The following is a 20,044-nucleotide window of genomic DNA, read 5'->3' as shown; positions in this document are numbered from 1 at the left end:
AGTACTCTCATCTACACCTTCTCGAAAATCTCAATCAAACCTGTCAAACAATATCTCTCCCCTGACTATTCATGATTTATTTTGAACCTTCCAAGTTCTGTCTTTCAGAATTTTCCAATAGTTTCTCCACCACTAATGGCCTACAATGTATTCCTTCCATCCATTTTGAATAATATTACCACATTAACTACAGGTCATTCTGCTATAACGTGCATTTTGTGAACACAACTTCACTATAACATGATTGACGAATTGGAGACACTGTTTCTAAGTTGTGAAGTTTTAAAGTGTGTATTGGTTATAATGCAATTCCAGCTTCATTAGTTTAAACGGTGCTGCTATTACATGAATTTCCTATGACACAGGATTGCATGAGAATAGAACTACTGCATTATAGCAGAACTGACTGTATCCTCCAGTCCTTTCTGTTTTGTCCCCATAGAGGATCTTTACCGAATGTCAGAGGCCTCTGCAATCTCCTCCCTTACCTCCCCCAGCAGCCTTGGATACGTTTCATCTGAGCCTTGAGACTTGCCTGTTTTTCAGGCCACTGACACCTCTAATACCTGCCCCCTCTTAAATGTCTCCTGCCCTGCCATTTTTCCTCACTACGACCCTCCCTCATCCCTCAATAGTGATACTTTTTTTAACCTTTGTCTTAGTCTTAGTTGCTGTTTCCTGATGAAATGTGCTTCTTCCACTCATTCCCTTGATTGAAGAATGGAATAATTTCCAATGTGAGGCTGGTAAAGTCAGGGTATATTGTGAAGTAAATATTTCTATCATTAGAGGTGTGCCACTCGGTCTCCAGATGCATGCTACATCTGTGCAAATGTAGACTACTTTACCTGTATATAAATTTACAACAGTATAAATAGTGAGTGAGATAAGTCATAGTATGGACTAAGTGTAACTTGTGTCGAACTTCCATGTTCTGCCTCAGGTATTCCTCGACTGCTGTAAAGAAGCAGAAAGCAGTGAAGTTTTCTGCAGATTATTGGATAAAGTCATAGAAGAAAAGACTTTGCAACTGGATACCCTGTTGTTTGTGCTTGAACGGAGCAAAGAAGCTTACCCCAAGCTACAAACTGTGCTTCAGAACTTAAACCGAAACCTGCCCATAGAACGTTTAATAGAAACTGGTGAGTGCTTTCATCAGCAATGTTCAGTCGGCATAATGGTTCTGCACTAGCCAGTAGATTAGCATGTTACTTTGGAGCTGTTGCATTACTCAACTTTTGTTTTAAGTGTAACTCATGTAAGGTTTATTCCAAAGACACATTAGTCCAGAAAGTCTGATTAGAGCTGGAAACCTTATTTCTGACCCAGGTAGAAAAACATACTTGTGCATTTGGATAAATTCTGTTCTGGAAATTCCTGATTAGGGGCCTTCTGTTTTACAGGGGAAACATTTCCGGAAGCCTTTCACCCAATATGGTTGAGGATTATCATCAAAAGCAGAACTGAACACAATACTCCAAATGTGGTCTGACCAGTGCTTTATAGAGGTGTAGCATCACTTTTTGCTTTTATACTCTATACCTCTATTTATGAACCCAAGGGGTTATAAGCCCTAATAATAGTTTCAGCTCATCTGGCACCTTCAAAGAATTATGCACTTGAACTGTGAGGTCTCTCTGCGAATCACATTAGTAGGGCCGTGTATAGGACTTGAAACTAAATGGGGGTTTGGGGGGGTTCAGTTATAGGGGAAAGTAGAAAACCCGAATTAAAGGAGGTAAGAGTGCAGAACTTGGGAGAGGTTATTAAAATCTCCAGCTCAAACACAAAGAGGAAGTGGTGGAGGCTAGTACAATTGCAACATGTTAAGAGGCATTTGGATGGGTATATGAATAGGAAGGGTTTGGAGGAATATGGGCTAGGTGCTGGGACTAGATTGGGTTGGGATAGCTGGTCGGCATGGACGGGTTGGACCGAAGGGTCTGTTTCCATGCTGAACATCTCTGACTCTATTACTCTATCAAACTTCAAGCACATTGGACAAAGGAATGACTATGAGAAGAGGGATAGTTAATATGGGACTGAAGGAGTTATGCCTGAATGCATGCAGCATAAGGAATAAGATAAATGAGCTTATGCGCAGATCGAAACTGGCAGGTATGACCTGGTGGGCATCACGGAGACATGGCTGCAAGGGGATCAGGATTGGGAGCTGAATATTCAAGGATATACATCCTATGAAACATTATGCAAGTGGGCAGAGGGAGTATGAAATGAAATTAAATCAATAGTAAGAAATGCAGTAGGGTTAGATGGTGTAGAATCTGTGTGGGCAGAATTGAGGAACCTCAAAGATTAAAAAAAATCATAGTTTGAGTTATGTACTGGCATCCAAATAGTAGTCAGGAGCTGGGGCGCAAGATACACCAGAAGATAGAAAAGACATGTTAGAAAGGCAAAGTTACAGTGATCGTGGGGGATTTCAATATGCAGGTGGACTGGGAAAATCAGGTTGGTAATAGTTTACAAGAAAAGGTATTTGTGGAATATCTATGAGATGGCTTTTTAGAGTAGCTTGTGGTGGAGCCCACGAGGGAACAGGCAATTAGTATTGTGCAATGAGGCATACTTGATAAGGGAACGTAAGGTGCAGAAACCCTTAGGAGGCAGTGATTATAATATGATTGTCTTCATTTTGAAATTTGAGAAGAAGAAGATACAATTACTTATGATTCTATTACAGCTGAATAAAGGCTAATACAGAGGCATGAGTGAGGAACTGGTAGAATTGACTGGGAGAGGAGCCTAGCAGGAAAGACTGTGGAACAGCAATGGCTGGAGTTTCTGGGAATAATTCAGGAGACACAGCAGAGATTCTTCCTGAGGCAAAAGAAGCACGGTACAAAGAGGATGAAACAACCATGCTGACTAGGGAAGGCAGGGATAGCATAAAAACAAAAGAGCGCATAATGTGGCGAAGGGCAGTGGGAAACCAGAGGATTGGGAAGCTTACAAAGACCAACAGAGGGCAACAAACGAAGAAATGAGGAGGGAGAAGATTAAATATGAGAGTTGACTAGCCAGTAATATAAAGGAAGACTGTCAGAGTTTCTTTCAATATATAAAGAGCAAAAAAGAGGCATAAGTGGACTTTGGGCTGTTGGAAAATGAAGTCTCAGTGTTGGCACCACAACTTTTCACTTTATACATTAATGACCTCAATGAAGGAAGTTTACAGGTGATACAATGATAGATAGAGGGAAACGTAGCATTGAAGAGGCAGGGAGACTGCAGAAGGATTTGGGCAGGTTAGGAGAGTGGACAAAGAAGTGGCAGGTGGAGTACAACTTGGGAAAGTGTGAGGTCATGTGCTTTGGTAGGAAGAACAGAGGGACGATCTATTTTCTAAATGGGGAGAAAATTCAGAAGTCTGATGTGCAAAGAGACTTAGGAGTTCTTGTCCAGGATTCTCTCAGGAAAACTTGCTGATGAGTCAGTAGTTAGGAAGGCATAGGCAATGATGACATTTATTTTGAGAGGACTTGAATGTAAAAGCAGGATGCACTTCTGAGGCTCAATAAGGTTCTGGTCGGACCACATTTGGAGTGTTGTGAGCATATATCTCGGGCCACATATTTCAGGAAGGATGTACTGGCCTTGGAGTGTGTTCAGACGAGATTCACAAGTATTGTCCCAAGAATGAAAAGCTTAATATATTTTAGATAGCAAAAGATGCCTATCTTTTTATGATACTGGGTTTGAGCAGTTGTAAAATATGTATTGTGACCTGCCAAGATTAAAAGTTCATATTCGCCAAATGTTTCTGAATCGGAACAGGGTGGACAAAATATAAATGCTGTTTGATAAGGGTTCCTCTGGGGGAGAGCAAGCACCCCAAAATCAAGTTTATACATATTAGAAAGAGTGCTATGACTTTGACAGTTCTCTCCAAAAATGCATTTTGCTGCAGATTTCCATAGTTGTCAGTGTGTGGATGTTGCCTGAAGGAAATAGAGCCATCACTGCTACTGTCAGCCCATTGTACCTGGGCAGGCTCATAGAGCTATTGAATTAGTATTAAAACCCTGTACTTTCTTCACGGCTGTGCGAATCTTTCTCTTTTAAGTATATATCTTTGAAGGATAGTTTCCAGTCAATCTGCTTCCATTTCCCATTCACAGAGAATTAAAGATTTCAAAACTTGCATTTTAAAAAAATCCTCATTTTTTTAAGCTAATTATCTGAAATCTGTCTTGCCTGGTCAGTTACCCTCCATTCACTCAAAAAAAAAAAGAATTTTCTCCTGTCTACTCTATCAAAATTCCTTATTTTGAAACTGAGAGATTCGTAAGACATTTATGTTAAATTATAATACTTCAAGTGCCGTAATCTCTCCATTTTCCTCTTCCATCCCCATTCCAAATCACACGATCTTCCCAAGCACCTCTCCAGATCTATAACCTCATTCAATCTCCATACAATGCCACACCCTACACCCTCATCCTAAAATTCCATTTTAGCCCGATGCACCATACTGTCTACAAGCAGCAATTCCTTGACTGATATCTGGACAATTATCTATCCATTGCACCTAAAAAGACTCTTGTCAGAGCTGACTCTCAGTGGGAAGCAAGAATCCCTGCTTCATTCAATATGGGCACCTTCCTAGGTCAGTCCAGTGCAACTGCTGACTATGCCCAATGTGGAGCTGCTGTTTGAGCTGGCTATCACTGTTGAGGTGATTGAAGGATTTGCTTGCCACGTAGTAACTGTCCAGCTATTATACGTTAATATCACCAGGAGCCTTGCCATGAAGTTGCCAAGAAAGGTGGCTTGTTTTATCTGAACTCTCACTTTAGCCCAAATCCGAATTAGCAGGCATATTTCCTGTGATTGTTTCCATTTATGTAGACCCAGTATAAATTCACCTAATCATGTCACTGAAGAGATTGTGTGAAAATAATTGGTTTTTTCTTCCAGTACCACCCAGCGTTGGCTGTTTTTGAGCTACTTTAGTTTTATTTTGTTTTTGCTTACTTGATGACATGGTTAAGGTATTGAAGTTTTAACAACATTGCTCAACACTGCTTAACACCAAAGAGTCAATCATTCAAGTCTATTTTTCTACTGTTCATTATGCTTAAAAAAAAGATAGTAGCCATTTTAAAAGAAAAAGGCATCCTCTTAGGAATTTTGACATTTCTCAAGATCAAGCTTGTCTGTGCAATCAACGTTTCACAGGAACCCATTTGTAAAGAGGAGCTAGTATTCTGTAGTTACAGGTTGCTGTCAATAAGTGGTACTGTTGTTCTGTTTTTCGTTTATATTCTCGACTGCATCAAGAGCACTTCTGAAGAGAATTAGATTAGATTAGATTACTTACAGTGTGGAAACAGGCCCTTCGGCCCAACAAGTCCACACCGACCCACCGAAGCGCAACCCACCCATTCCCCTACATTTACCCCCTTACCTAACACTATGGGCAATTTAGCATAGCCAATTCACCTGACCTGCACATTTTTGGACTGTGGGAGGAAACCGGAGCACCCGGAGGAAACCCACGCAGACACAGGGAGAATGTGCAAACTCCACACAGTCAGTCGCCTGAGTCGGGAATTGAACCCAGGTCTCTGGCGCTGTGAGGCAGCTGTGGGCAATGTACTAATTATTATTTGAAAACTGCTTTATTCTATCAATTACAATTAATATTATAGAATAAAATTAGCAAAGCTAAATTATCATAATTTTGCTGTTCTACAGATTTCATTTTTGTAGCCAGAATTTGTCTGACTATAGTGCAATTCTGAGACAGATTTTTTTTTTAGTTATTTCAGATAAGTGGAATTATTGCACATCTTTTCTTTTGTTTCAATTAGTACTGAAGCAATAAAATCTCGATTGTCAACTGGAGGTAATGCAGACTAAACAAAGAGATATTGGGTGGTAGTTCAAATGTTTAAACCCTCTTAGCAGATCCTGCACAGAGTGGATTAGCAGATAAATATGTAAATGATGGTTTCTTTCTATTTGAAATGAGCATATATTTGATCATTAAAGTCTTTTGGGAAGATTTCTATACCCTGCCCACCTCTCTTTTCTTTTGTCATGTATTGGGAGACATCTGCAGAGCAGTATTATCACTAGACCTCCAGAGCCTCCAGTGATGATCCAGGAACCTAGTTCTGAATCTGGCCATGACAGATGGTGGAATTTGGATCCAATTAAAAATCTGGAATTAAGAATTTCACGATGACCATAAAACTGATGAAGATTGTAAGAATAACCCATCTGATTCATTCATATCTTTTAGGGAAAGAAAGCAGTATTCTTACCTAGTACATGTGATTCCAGGCCAACAGCAATATAGTTGAATCTAAAACTGTCCTTTTGGGCAGTTAGAAATGGGCAATAATGCAGCAATGCCCACAACCCATGAATGAATTTTTAAAAGTGCTATAATTGGGAACATAGTTCTTATATTTTGCATATTATACAGTATATAAAAATATTTTTGAACAGGTGAAGAAGATACTCAGTGTACACTTTCACTTTGTGGTAACAGTATTACAATAACGCACATCTTCCTTGACACTTTTCCCTGCCTTGATGCTTTGTAACTTCTCAAAAAAAATCACTCAGTGCAGATGTTGCTGACTCCACCAACATTTTTGCTCACCCCTAATTGCTCTTGAGAAAGTGAACAAAATAATATTTTTAATTCCATTTCACTGTGGAATGGCTTCAGGCCAATCATTTCAACACCTGTTTACTTACTTACTTGACTACTTACTTACAGTGTGGAAACAGGCCACACCGACCCTTCGAAGAGCAACCCATCCAGACCCATTCCCCTACATTTACCCCTTCACCTATCACTACAGTCAATTTAGCATGGCCAATTCACCTAACATGCACATCTTTGGACTGTGGTAGGAAACCGGAGCACCCGGAGGAAACCGACACAGGGAGAATGTGCAAACTCCACACAGACAGTTGCCTGAGGCTGGAATTGAACCCAGGTCCCTGGTGCTGTGAGGCAGCAGTGCTAACCACTGTGCCAGTGCCGCCCGAAAGCTCTGCTCATATTTTGGTAACTCTTTGACAAATTATCCCACATTGAGACAGTCTATAACATTCTTTCTTAAAAAAAACCTTCAGGATTTGGATCTGTATCTTTGCATATGGTCTCCCTTGGTCCTGTGTACCAAGTTTTATTAAAATTAGTTTTTGGGATGTATTACTTGCAGACAACCAGGCAGCAGCAAAGATGACCTGTAATAAAAGGTAAAGGACTATATATTGTTTATCTATTAGAAAATTCTAAGTATTAATAGTCATTGCATTTTTAATTTTCCTGTATAACTTAAAAATGAGTAAATTTCAAAATCCATTTTATTTTCTCTGCCACTAGCAGTGGCTGTTGTAAAGTTGTTGCCCCTCTTTGCCAGTCTCTGTCTATAAGCAGTATATCACAAAAACTAATGGACACATTTCAACAAAGCCTGATACACAGATAGGGTGAGGCCCAAGGAAGAACAGTAGATTTTGACAAAAACGTGGATCCAGCACCTGGAATTCTTTTAAAACGATCTGTTAAAATTGGGAGGTAAGGCAAATTGACTTGTATTAAAGAATGTTGAAGGTGTTTCGTTTAGAAAGTTGATTTAATTTGAATTTTACAGTTTGTTTCACCTGCTGGGTGCATTTATCAAAATGCAAGTGGAATTTTCAGAGCAGTTTTTGGATATGGATTGTCCTGAAGAGAGATTGCCCAAGTGAGACAGGAACCTGTAACAAAAAGGTTTATTTTTCAGCTTTTTAGTTGCAGATAATCAACCAGAAAGGGAAAAACTTTGAGGAATAACTATATGACTGTAATAATGTTGAGGCATTGCTGTGTGAGAATGCACTCCAACTCTTAATTTGTCAAATTATATATCTTATTACATAGAACATTACAGCGCAGTATAGGCCCTTCAGCCGTCAATGTTGCACCTACCTGTAGAAGCAATCTGAAGCATATCTATCCTACATTATTCCATTTTCATCCATATGTTTATCCAATGACCATTTAAACGCTTTTAAAGTTGGCGAGTCTACTACTGTGCAGGCAATGCATTCCATGCCCCTACTACTTTGATTAAAGAAACTACCTCTGACATGTGTCCTATATCTATCACCCCTCAATTTAAAGCTATCTTACCCTCTGATTATCTTATGTCTCAATTAAGTCACCTCTCAACCTCCTTCTCACTTACGAAAACAGCCTCAACTCCCTCAGCCTTTCCTCATAAGACCTTCCCTCCATACCAGTCAATATCCTAGTAAATCTCCTCTGCACCCTTTCCAAAGCTTCCACATCCTTCCTATAATGCAGTGATCAGAACTATATACAATACTCCAAATGTAGCCACACCAAAGTTTTGTACAGCTGCAGTATGACCTCATGGCTCTGAAACTCAATCCAATAAAAGCTAACACACCATATGCCTCCTTAACAACCCTATCAACCTTTCAGGGATCTATGTACATGGACACTGAGATCTCTCTGCACATCGACATTACCGAGAATCTTACCATTAGCCCAGTACTCTCTATTCCTGTTGGTCCTTCCAAAGTGAATCACCTCACACTTTTCCACATTAAACTCCATTTGCCACCTCTCAGCCCAGTTCTTCAGCTTATCTATGTCCGTCTGTAACCTGCAACATCCTTCGTCACTATCCACAACTCCACCGACCTTACTTACAAATTTACTAAACCCATCCTTCTACGCCCTCTGGTCTGTTAATAGTCATGCTCTTCAAACGAACAACAACTTAAATTTATATAGGACTTCTTATAATATTGACAAGTCCCAAATCCTCCTCAGGATAGTTATTTGCATAATTTGAAATTGAACTCCACAAGATGTCAGGGCGGCGACTAATGCTTGCTTGAGGAGGTTGTTTATAGGGAGAACTTTAAGGGCAAAGAGAATAGGGAGGCAGAGAGATTTAAGATGGGAATTCCAGAGCTTTGCATCTTTATAGTTAAAAGTATTGCACCAATTGATTAGCTTGAGCAATGTGCTGGAGGCCAGAATTGGAGCAGGGCAGAAATCTCTGAGGGGTGTCGAGTTAGCAGTAGGAACAGGTAAGAAAACAGGAATATTTGAAAGAAAGGGTGAGAATTTTAAAATTGATCAAGCTTTCATTTTGCAGGTATAACTATATTTTTTTGCTCTATATGCTTGAAGATAGATTGTTTATGCAAAAGCTGAAGGGAAAAATACTGAAATTTTCATACTGTCTTTCACAACTTCAGTTTAGTCCAAAGTGCTTTAAAGTTTATTAAAAACTTTTAAAGTACATTCATTACTGTAATGTAGGATATGCATCAACGAATTTTGTGCATGGCTCAGTTCACAAAACAGCAATGTGATAATGACCAGATAAACTGTTGGAGATATTAGGGAAAAGGGACCTTTATAGAAGTGTATAAGGTCACGAGAGGAATGGATAGGGTGAATGCACTCAGTCTTTTTCCCAGAGTTGGGAATTGAGGTCCAGAGGGCATCAGTTTAAGGTTAGAGGGGAAAGAATAAAAGGGAACCTGAGGGGACATATTTTTTACACAGCAGGTGGTATACATTTGGAATGAACTACCAGCAGAAGTGGTTGAGTTGGCTACATTAATGACATTTAAAAGGCAGTTGGACAAATATGTGCATAGGAAAGGATTAGAAGGCTTTGGGCCAAGCGCAGGGAAATGGGGTTAGCATAGATAGATATTTTGGTCATCATGGACCAGTTTGGGCCAAAGGGCCTGTCTCTGTGCTGTAGGACTTCCTGACTTTCTATGATTCTGTATTGATTAAGGGATAAATATTGCCCTTAGTTGCATTGCCGTGGGATCTTTTCTGCTCAGCTGAGAGGATATTGCCATGCGTTCAGTTTGTTTTATCTGAAAGTCCGTATCCCAGATAGTGCAGCAGTTCCTCAGTTAGGAGTGGCAGCTAGATGTTGTGTTCAAGTTTCTGGAGTGAAATTTGTCTCCACAACTTTGATTCTGAGGGAAGAGAACTACCTCAAGCTGGAGTTTGTATATGGATTTAGATCTCAAAAAAAATGTAGGTTTTACTTGCTCTTTGCTATACAGTGATAAAGTGTAAGCTGTATATCTAAAAAGTAGGCAAAATTTCAAATAATTTGTTATTCGTAGGCCATATCTAACAAATGTCAATGGTTTAGCGAATCAATTTGAAGTCTTTTGAGGTAGAGAGATGAAGAAGAAAGCCAGTTATTGTGGATGCTGAAAATCTGAAATAAGAAAATGCTGGAAGTACTGTATAGATTTGTCAGTATCTGAGAGAGAAAAGCAAGAGTTAATGTTTCAGCTAGAGACTTTTTCATAAATAATATTGTCTTCAATTTAGTGTGAAGGACTCATTTCATCTTTTACTTGAGCCTTGTTTATTCAGAGGTTGGTTTCTGTATATTATTTTGTTTGGAGCTGATGGATTGGTTGTTTCTAATATTTAGGTCGTATTGATAGTGAAGATTTTTTGCTCAACCTTTACTTACACAAAGAGGAGGTTCTGCAATGTGTGACGGATTTGAGCCCTTTATTGGACTGCCTGGAGTCTGCTGAAGAAATGGTTTTCAGCGAGCAGGAGAAAAAGGTCATTTTTCAGTTTTAAAATGTTTATTTTCACAATTGAAAAAGAAAGGCAACCTAGTTCTACATCATTGGCAATCTGGGACGAGATCAAAGTGATGTTCTTGTCTCTTTCGAGATACAGAAATCTACAGTATTACAGGCTCTTTACTACAGCAATCTAAAGCATATCTCACTGGTCCATAATCTCCCCTTTTCTCTACCATTGAATCATTCAAAGATCAATTTATGTCTGCCTCATGTATTTTCTCTTGCAAAGTTTTTCTCCTAATCTCTCATTGCACTCTTTTATCCATGTTCATTCATGACTTTGTTGCAATTCAACAATTAGATAAGATGATCTTTTCCATGCATGCAATCAAAATCTATCAGATGTAAAAACTTATGGCTGTGGTAATTTTTCCCTGCATTAAAGAGAGTGGTCCAGCATTTCAAGCCTCTCCTTATAACGACAGTGTATCATCCTAGTGAATCTATGGTCTTAAGATACCAAAAGTTGCAGGTTATGTTTTCACTCTGGCCTAAATGTTGCTTTGCATAAATTTAATATTTCCCTTTCACGTGGCTTCAGTGCTGTTCAAAACAAAAAAGTATCATTGCTGAGTACACTTAAATCTATTTGACCTCACTCACTGTTTTTGTGGTATCCATCAGCGTGTCTTTTTCTAAAATTTCTGAAGCCTTCAAAATGACAGTCAGAAGCCAGTTGGCTGACAAAGATTTAGCTCCTCGTAAATAGATCTGAGAATAGACTCAAATCTTAGTCCAGTAGTACACACTGTAGAACAAATATACCATCATCTGAGTTTGCATTTGCTTAACATTTTCTTGCAGGTGTTATTGAAATGATGTTGTGCATGTGTGAGCTTTTCTATTGTAACTTGTTAATGTATTTGGTGGGTTTCAGTTCATGATGTTGTTCTGAGTTATTAAATTACTAATGTATTAAAAATGGAATATTGCCAAGGCCGTTTTGCCCATTTTGCTCAGTGGTCACACTCAGTAGCAGACAACATTTTTCAAGAAATCAGCACGTTTGTGAGTTTGATGTAAAATAAACACAAAACCTCAAAATCACGAGTTGCAGGAACAATATGTAATGGCAATAGGATCATAAAGTCAGAATCGTCGAATCCCTACATTGTGGAAAGAAGCCATTCAGCTCAGGGTCTGCACTGACTCTCTGAAGAGCATCTACCCAGGCCCAGCCCTCCACCCTAGCCCCATAACTCTACAAGTACCATAGCTAACCCACTTAGATCTGTGCATCCCTAGACATTATAGGGCAATTTACCATGGCCAATCCACCTAACCTGCACATCTTTGGACTGTGGAAGGAAACTGGAGCACCTGGAGGTAATCCATGCATACAGAGGGAGAACATGTAAACTTGACACAGACAGTTGCCAGTGCCTAGAGTTGAACCTGAGACCCTGGTGCTATGAGGCAGCAGTGCTAACTACTGAGCCCCCACCATGCCCCCCCCCCGATGATTATGCTATTAAATAATTGTAAACAAGCATTTTAAACAAATGTTGCAAATAAAAACCTGAATTCATTGCTTTTATTTACAACACAAACACACCTTTTGACTATTTGATCTCTGCTGGTGGTGTACGTCACACAATTCTTCTCTCACTCTACATCATCTCACTGTCAACACGCCCTCCTATTCCCTGCTCCCTCATATGCTTCACTGTAAGGCATCCAGATACTTCCCATCCTCCAATCATGTAGTAATGAATTCCACATTCCAAGCAATCTCTGCGTAAAGAAGTTTCTTCTGTACATTTTATTTGATAGTTTAAAAAATAACTACTTATATTTACAGCTCTTAGGTTCAGACTTTAAGTATGTGGAAACACCTTCCCGACTTCTACCCTATCATCCCTTCTAAGAGACTGCCCCACAGCCACCTCTTCTAGAAAGAGGAGCCAAAGCCTGTTCATCCTTTTTCCACTTGGGCTATCATTATTGACCGATGCATCTCTATATCCTTTGCATTCAAAATATGACCAAACAGTTAGTGTTTCCACCTAAATAAACATGATTTGAGGTATGTTAGAGTAGGAGTATAGTGTTCAGACCTTGTGCTATTTTAATATTTTCTTATTACTACCAAAAAATGTAGTTACTGTTAATATGTTGATATTTAGGTAATTGTGGAGTGTTGTCAGGGCGAGACTGCAAGAGGCGCTATGGCTAAATTGTTGAGCAAAGTCATTGAAGAGCGACTGCTCAGCACTGAGACTGCATTAAATCTTCTTCGAACACTGAAAGAGGCTTATCCAGTGCTGCAGTCCTTACTGAACACCCTCTCAGCAGAACCAGAGACAGCTGCAAAGTCAGGTCAGTTACATGAGCATCTCAAGAGAACAATGGTAACTCTGAATTCTGAGTGTAAAATATTGTAGTGAAATAGTGTGTTACCAAAATGCACTAGACGAATTTAAAATAATCTGATTGAAATGTACAAAATTCTTAGCATCAGTCTCATCAAGTGTTCTAAGAGGCTGTTTTCCCCTGGCTGAAGAACCTGGATCAGGAGGTTTTAAGCCCAGTAAAAGGGGTCTGTCTTTCTTCACTCAGAGGTTTGTATATCTTGAATTCTCCACATAGAGGACTATGGTACTCGGACTGTGATTGAGACATTTTTGCACCCTAAATGTTGATAGAGTAAACTAGGACCTATGACTTTAGCTCCATTGCATATATAATGCAGATTATTCTGATTAAATAGATAAAAGGGAAGCTAGAAGATAAAAGAGGCTACTTAGATTAGTTTGATTTTTATGGTCAAATAAAAGATGCATGTAAGGATCAAATACGTGATTAAGGGATATTTCAATTTATCAGCGATGTTATTGGGATGCTTAGAGCCTAAAAGGAAAGTAAATATTTTACTGGATATAGTGTGAGAATTGTGCATAATTGTTCTGCTACTTAAAGACCGACAGAGCCTGACATTGGTCAGGAACCTCAGTGTTCCCTGATAATTAAATAGTAGACTATAACCTTGAAAACCACATGCATCACAGTGTGCTTGAGCTTAAAATTAGACTTATTCAAGAACAGACCCCTGCGACTTTAAAGAGATAAAAGTGCGAATAAACTCAAAAAGATTAAGGAATTGTAATCTAAAATAGAAACCCGCAATAGTTTTGCAATATTTTGTAGGATGTGAGCATTGTTGGTAAGGCAAGATTTTATTGCCCATCCCTAATTACCCTGAAAAGATGATGCTGAGCTTCCTTTTGAACAAGTACTGTCTACCTAGAACAGGTATAACCTCCACGATATTAGGGAGAGAGTTCCAGGATTTTGACCCAGCAAAAGTGAAGATGTAGTACCAAGTTAGGTGGGATTTGAACCTTAGCTTCCTTGTGCAGAGATAAGGAATCAAAGCAGTGAATTAATACCTGAGGTACAAAACAGGATTCTGAAACAGAACATATTGTACCAGTGAAAGAATTTAAGGAGCAATTGTAAGATAACCATGATGATAAAATAATATTGGTTACAGCATATACAGAGGTGCCATTTGGTCCATCACGTTCATGACTGTTCTCTGAAGTAGCATTTAAACTAGACCAACCCGCTGACCCTTCCCCTGTCACCCTCCAAATCTTTCCTCCTTGTCCTGATCTAATTCACTTTGTGAAGCCACAATTTAATCTGCCTCTTTCAAACAGTACCTTCCCGAACCAATCCACTCATTGCATTAAAAAAGACTCTCATTATTTCTGGATCTTTTGATATTGGAGTAGGATGGATGCTGTTGGCAATATGCGGGAGACTCCTTTGATATTTGATATTTCGGTATGAGTGACACAGTATTTAATCTTTTTTGAAACCTTGGGACCAGTTCATGAACCTCACTGGTTTACTGTGGCCCTGTACATTGATTATTTTCAGCCTTCCACCAGTTAGAGCAATTTCTGTCTGTTCTCTCTGTAATCTTATGATTTTTGGTAATCCACCTCTCAGTCCTCCCTTGTTTTCAGGAGGAGCAGTCCCAACTTTTTAATCTCTCCATATAACTGAAGTTCCTCACCCCTGGTAACCATTCTCATTCAGCCTTTTTTGCACTCTGTCTAAAGCCTAGACATCTATATTAAAATGTGATGCTCACAATTGGACACACAACTCCAGTTATGGCCAAAACTAATATTTTATAAAGGTTTTTCGGATGTATTCATGTGTTCATTATGTAATCATTCCTTATGTATTCATTTACCTTTTTAGTCACTTTCTTAATCGAGGTAATGAAATATAAATCTAGGGATTTGAGGCAGGGTTTATTTGATAAAGCAGCAGAAGTACATGGAAGCACAATTTACAAAGCAACGAGGTTGTTTAATTGAGGATGCGGAATGTATGTAATGGAGGATTTGCAGAGACAGCGGAGTGGGTGCTACAGTAAACAAAAGAGGCTGCTTTGATATTTGTTATTTGAGAATGAGTGACAAAGTAGTGATGTACAATAGTTCTGCATGTTTGATTCCTGTCTCGCCCATTCTTCTCAAAGCTTTTGACTTTTAAAATATTTGCTGCTTTAAAAAAATTGACGTTCAATTTCAGTAGATTATGTTAGATCTCCAGTATAATGTAAAAGTTGCCTCTAGCCATGGCTGCAAAGACTAGGAAATTTCTTGCTGTATGTTGCATTTTAGTGAAGGATGTAAATTAATGCAGAAAATTACATTTTTGAGGAACAAAGAACAAAGAAAATTTACAGCCCAGGAACAGGCCCTTCAGCCTTCCAAGCCTGAGCCGATCCAAATGTACTGTCTAAACCTGTCAGTCAATTCCTAAGCATCTGTATCCCTTTTCTCCTCACCTACTCATGCATCTGTCCAGACGCATCTTAAATGAATCTACCATGCCTGCCTCTACCACGTCTGCTGGCAACGCGTTCCAAACGCCCACCATCCTCTGTGTGAAGTACTTGCTGCGTGTATCCCCCTTAAACTTTCCACCTCTCACCTTGAAAGCATGACCTCTCGTTACTGATTCTTATTTGCCGACATTGTGACTCCTTTTCACAATCTTACTAACAGCTTAATTGACTTTTGGCCAAATTAGCAGTTTTCAGTGCATGGACGCGAGACGAGCCACAGCAAAAGATTGGTGATAGATGTGTTGTAGGCATCCTTGTAGCTTCTGGATTTTTACCCAATGCCTGAAAATTAAACACACTTCCTTGTGTTTAAATTCCATTATATCCTCACTTCTGTGTTGCAGTGTCTTTTTCCAGTTGGGCAATCATCTGAACACTTCCTCTGATTCCTTCTTCTGAAACTCCCACTTTTCTCCACAATTCTTGCCAATGTGGAAGACGTTCTTCCATTCACCTGATCTCCATTATCTGAAGATACTTCCTCTGAAAACCTACTTGGCTGAGGCTGAAGGAAACCCTTTACAACCATAGTGTTCAATTTGATCCAGAGCTAAATTTCCAATTCCATATCCTCTCGATTACCTACACTGCCTTTGCTTATCACTCATCCTCTCTTGTCTCAACCCATGCACTGCTGAAGGGACCCTCATCTCTTTTACTTTTGCCTCCAGACTTGACTCATCCAATGTTATTCCAGCTGACCTTCCAACCTCTGCAAACCACAACACATGCAAGATTTAGAATGAGTCCTTACTTGCAAAAGACCAAGCTCACTAATCTGACTTTTGCTTACTGACCAACATTAGATTAGATTAGATTACTCACAGTGTGGAAACAGGCCCTTCGGCCCAACAAGTCCACACTGACCTGCCGAAGCACAACCCACCCAGACCCATTCCCCTACATTTACCCCTGCACCTAACACTACGGGCAATTTAGTGTGGCCAATTAGCTCCAGGTTAAGAGGCATTTTGAATTTAAGATTCAATTTAATTTAAAATTCTCAGTTTAAATGATCCATACATCACTTTACAACCATACAATCTCTGCTACCAAGAGAGACAAGGGCAGCAGATGCATGGGAACACCTCCACAAACTAGATGGCCTTCAGGACACTCACCATCCTGACTTGGAAATATTCACTGTCACCAGGTCAAAATCCTAGAACTCCTTCAATAACAGCATTGTGTATGTCCCTGCACATCATGGACTGCAATATATGTAGATAGGCTGACTAGAGGGGAGGCCATATTGGATTTGGTGCTTGGCAATGATCCAGGTCAGGTGTCAGATCTCTTGGTGGGAGAGCATTTCAATGATAGTGATCACAGCTCCCTGACCCTTAGTATAGTTGTGGAGATGGATAGGAGCACATCTTATGGGAAAGTATTTAATTGGTGGAGGGAGAATTAGAATGCTATTAGGCAGGAACTGGGGTGCATAAATTGGGAACAGATGTTCTCAGGAAAATGCACAACAGAAATGTGGAGGTTGTTTAGGGAGCATTTGCTGATAGTGCTGGACAGGTTTGTCCCACTGAGTCAAGGAAGGGATGAGAGGGTGAAGGAATCTTGGGTGACAAGGGGTGTAGAAGATCTAGTCATGAGCAAGATCTAGTCAAGAGGAAGAAAGTTGAGGAGGAAAGAATCAGACAGGGCTCTAGAGGGTTACAAGGTAGCCAGGAAGGAACTGAAGAATGGACTTAGGGCAGCTAGAAGGGGGCATGAAAAAGCTTTAGTGGGTAGGATTAAGGAAAACCCTAAGGCATTCTACACTTAGATGAGGAACAAGAGGATGGCTAGAATGAGGGTCGGGCTGATCAGGAATAGTGGATGGAACTTGCACCTGGAATCGGAGGAGGTCGGGAGGTCCTTAGTGAGTACTTTGTTTCAGTATTCACTGTTGAGAGGGACCTTGTCATTTGTGTGGACCGCGTGAAATAGGCTGATATGCTCGAACACATTGATGTTAAGAAGGAGGATGCACTAAAAGTTTTGAAAAGGTAAGGAAAAAATAAGCCTTCTGGATCAGATGAGGTATGCCCAAGGTTACTACAGGAATTGAGGGAAGAGACTCCTACACTTTTGGCGATGATCTTTGCATCCTCACTGTCCATAGTGGTAGTGTCAGATTATTTCCCTTGTCAAGAAAGGGATTATCGACAGCCCTGGGAATTACAGACCAGTCAGTCTTACATCTGTGGTGGGCAAATTATTGGAGAGAATTTTGAGACACAAGATTTATGATTATTTAGAAAACCATAGTTTCATTAGAGACAGTTAGCATGGCTTTGATGGCAAGTGATGCCTCACACGCTTTGTTGAATACTTTGAGGATGTGACAAAACACATTGATGAAGGCAGAGCAATGGATGTGGTGTACATGGATTTTAGCAAGGTGTTTGATAAGATTCCCCATGGTAGGCTCATTCAGAAAGTAAGGAAGCATGGGATGCCAGGAAATCTGGCTGTCTGGATACAGAATTGGCTGGCCCATAGAAAACAGAGGGTGGGAGTAGATGGAAAGCATTCAGCCTGGTGCTCAGTGACCCGTGGTGTTCTATAGAGATCTGTTCTGGAACCTCTGCTGTTTTATGATTTTTATAAATGACTTGAATGAGGAAGTGGAAGGGTGGGTAAATACGTTTGCCAATGACAAAGGTTGGTGGAGTGGTGGATCGAGTGGAGGGCTGTTCCAGGTTGCAACAGGACATTGACAGGATACAGAGCTGGGCTGATACGTGGCAGATGGAGTTCAACTTGGAAAAGTGTGAAGTGATTCACTTTGGAAGGTTGAATTTGAATGGAGATTACAGGATTCTTGGCAGTATGGAGGAAAAGATGGATCTTGGGGCCCATGTCCATAGATCCCTCTCAGTTGCCACCCAAGTTGATAGGGTTGTTAAGAAGGCATATGGTATGTTGGCTTTCATTGGAAGGGTGGGATTGAATTTAAGAGCCGCGAGATTATGCTGCAGCTCTATAGACTTCTGGTTAGACCACACTTGAACTATTCTGTTCAGTTCTGGTTGCCTCATTATAGGAAAAATGTGGAAGCTTTAGAGTGGGTGCAGAGGCGATTTACCAGAATGCTGCTTGTGGACTGGAGGGCATGTCTTCTGAAGAAAGGTTGTGGGAGCGAATTGCAATGAAGAAAGGTGAGAGGGACTTGATAGAGGTGTACAAGATGATGAGAGGTGTAGATAATGTGAATAGTCTGAGACTTTTTTTCCCAGGGTGGAAATGGTTATCATGAGGGGGCATAATTTTCTGGTGATTGGAGGAAGGTTTAAGGGGGGGGGATGTCAGAAGTAGGTTATTTACGCAGAGAGTGGTGGATGCATGGAATGCACTGCCAGCGGTAGTAAAAGAGTCAGATACGTTAGGGATATTTAAACGACTTTTGGATAGGCGCATGGATAATAGTAAAATGAAGGATATATAGGTTAGTTTGATCTTAGGAGGATAAAAGGTCGGCACAACATTAACAGCTGAATGGCCTGTGCTATGCTCTATTGTTCTGTTCTAACTCAACACTGTCTTCTCCATGGCAGTTAGGATGGCTAATACGTGATGGCCTAGTCAGCAACATCCACACTATGTAAATGATAATTCATATCCTTGTATCCAAGTGTGCCCGTGGCTCATCACTTCTTATCTCTGAGCCTCTGTCATAGTGTCCATTTTGCCAATTCTGTCTTCTTGCGCATTCCTAATTTTCAAGGTTTCATCATTAGTGGTCAATATGAGATTCTTTTCCTAAACATCTCTGATTCTTTTGCTGTTACTCCCTAAATTGTACTTGCACCTCTGGCAATCTGACCTTGTGTTTCCTCATGTTGATTGATGTCTTTTCATAGAATCCTTAAGTGTGGAAGGCCATTTAGCCCATCAAGTATGCACCAACCCTTCAAAGAGCATCCCATCCAGACTCATCGCTGACCCTATCCCCATAGCCTTACATTTCTCATGGCTAATCTACCTAACTACACATTTCTGGACACTAAGGGCAATTTAGCATGGCCAATTTACCTAATCTGCACATAAAGCCATAGAGATACACAGCATGAAAACGGACCCTTAAATCCAACTCATCCAAGCTGATCAGGTATCCTACATAAATCTAGTCCCACTTGATTCAGATGCCTTTTAAATGTTATAATTGTACCAGGCTATACCACTTCTGCTCATTCCATGCACACAGCACCCTCTGCATGAAAATGTTGCCCCTTAGGTCCCTTTTCAATCTTTCCCCTCTTACCTTAAACCTATGCCCTCTAGTTTTGGACTCCCCCATCGCAGGGAAAAGACCTTGTCTATTTGCCCTTTGATTTGATAAACCTCTATAAGGCCTCTGATGCTCCAGGGAAAATAGCCTCTCCCTATAGCTCAACCCCTCCAACCCTGGCAACATCATTGTAAATTTTTTCTAAACCCTTTCAAGTTTCGCAACATCTTTCCTTTAGCAGGGAGACCAGAATTGACACAGTATTCCCAAAATGTCCTGTACAGCTACTGCATGAC

The 20,044-nt window shown here is 40.1% G+C and overlaps 1 protein-coding gene across 7 annotated transcripts in view; it reads left to right on the top strand.

Annotated features, from left to right (window-relative positions):
• The window catches only part of zbtb40 (zinc finger and BTB domain containing 40), a 114,542-nt gene that overhangs the window by 11,566 nt on the left and 82,932 nt on the right, over positions 1-20,044 (top strand). For 6 of the 7 annotated variants that reach the window (XM_087980651.1, XM_087980649.1, XM_087980654.1 and 3 more), the window contains exons 4-6: positions 944-1,142; positions 10,485-10,624; positions 12,777-12,969. In XM_087980651.1, coding sequence (XP_087836777.1) covers positions 944-1,142; positions 10,485-10,624; positions 12,777-12,969 — 532 coding nt within the window. The remainder of the gene's footprint in view (positions 1-943; positions 1,143-10,484; positions 10,625-12,776; positions 12,970-20,044) is intronic. The other variant, XM_087980655.1, reaches the window with a different exon arrangement.

The sequence above is a fragment of the Chiloscyllium plagiosum genome, unplaced genomic scaffold, assembly GCF_037043375.1.
Source record: "Chiloscyllium plagiosum isolate Xiang-an unplaced genomic scaffold, Cpla_swu_hap1 HiC_scaffold_37, whole genome shotgun sequence".
NCBI classification, from domain to species: domain Eukaryota; kingdom Metazoa; phylum Chordata; class Chondrichthyes; order Orectolobiformes; family Hemiscylliidae; genus Chiloscyllium; species Chiloscyllium plagiosum.
Note: the sequence above shows the minus strand (reverse complement) of the source record. Positions and strands in the feature narration are given on the sequence as shown.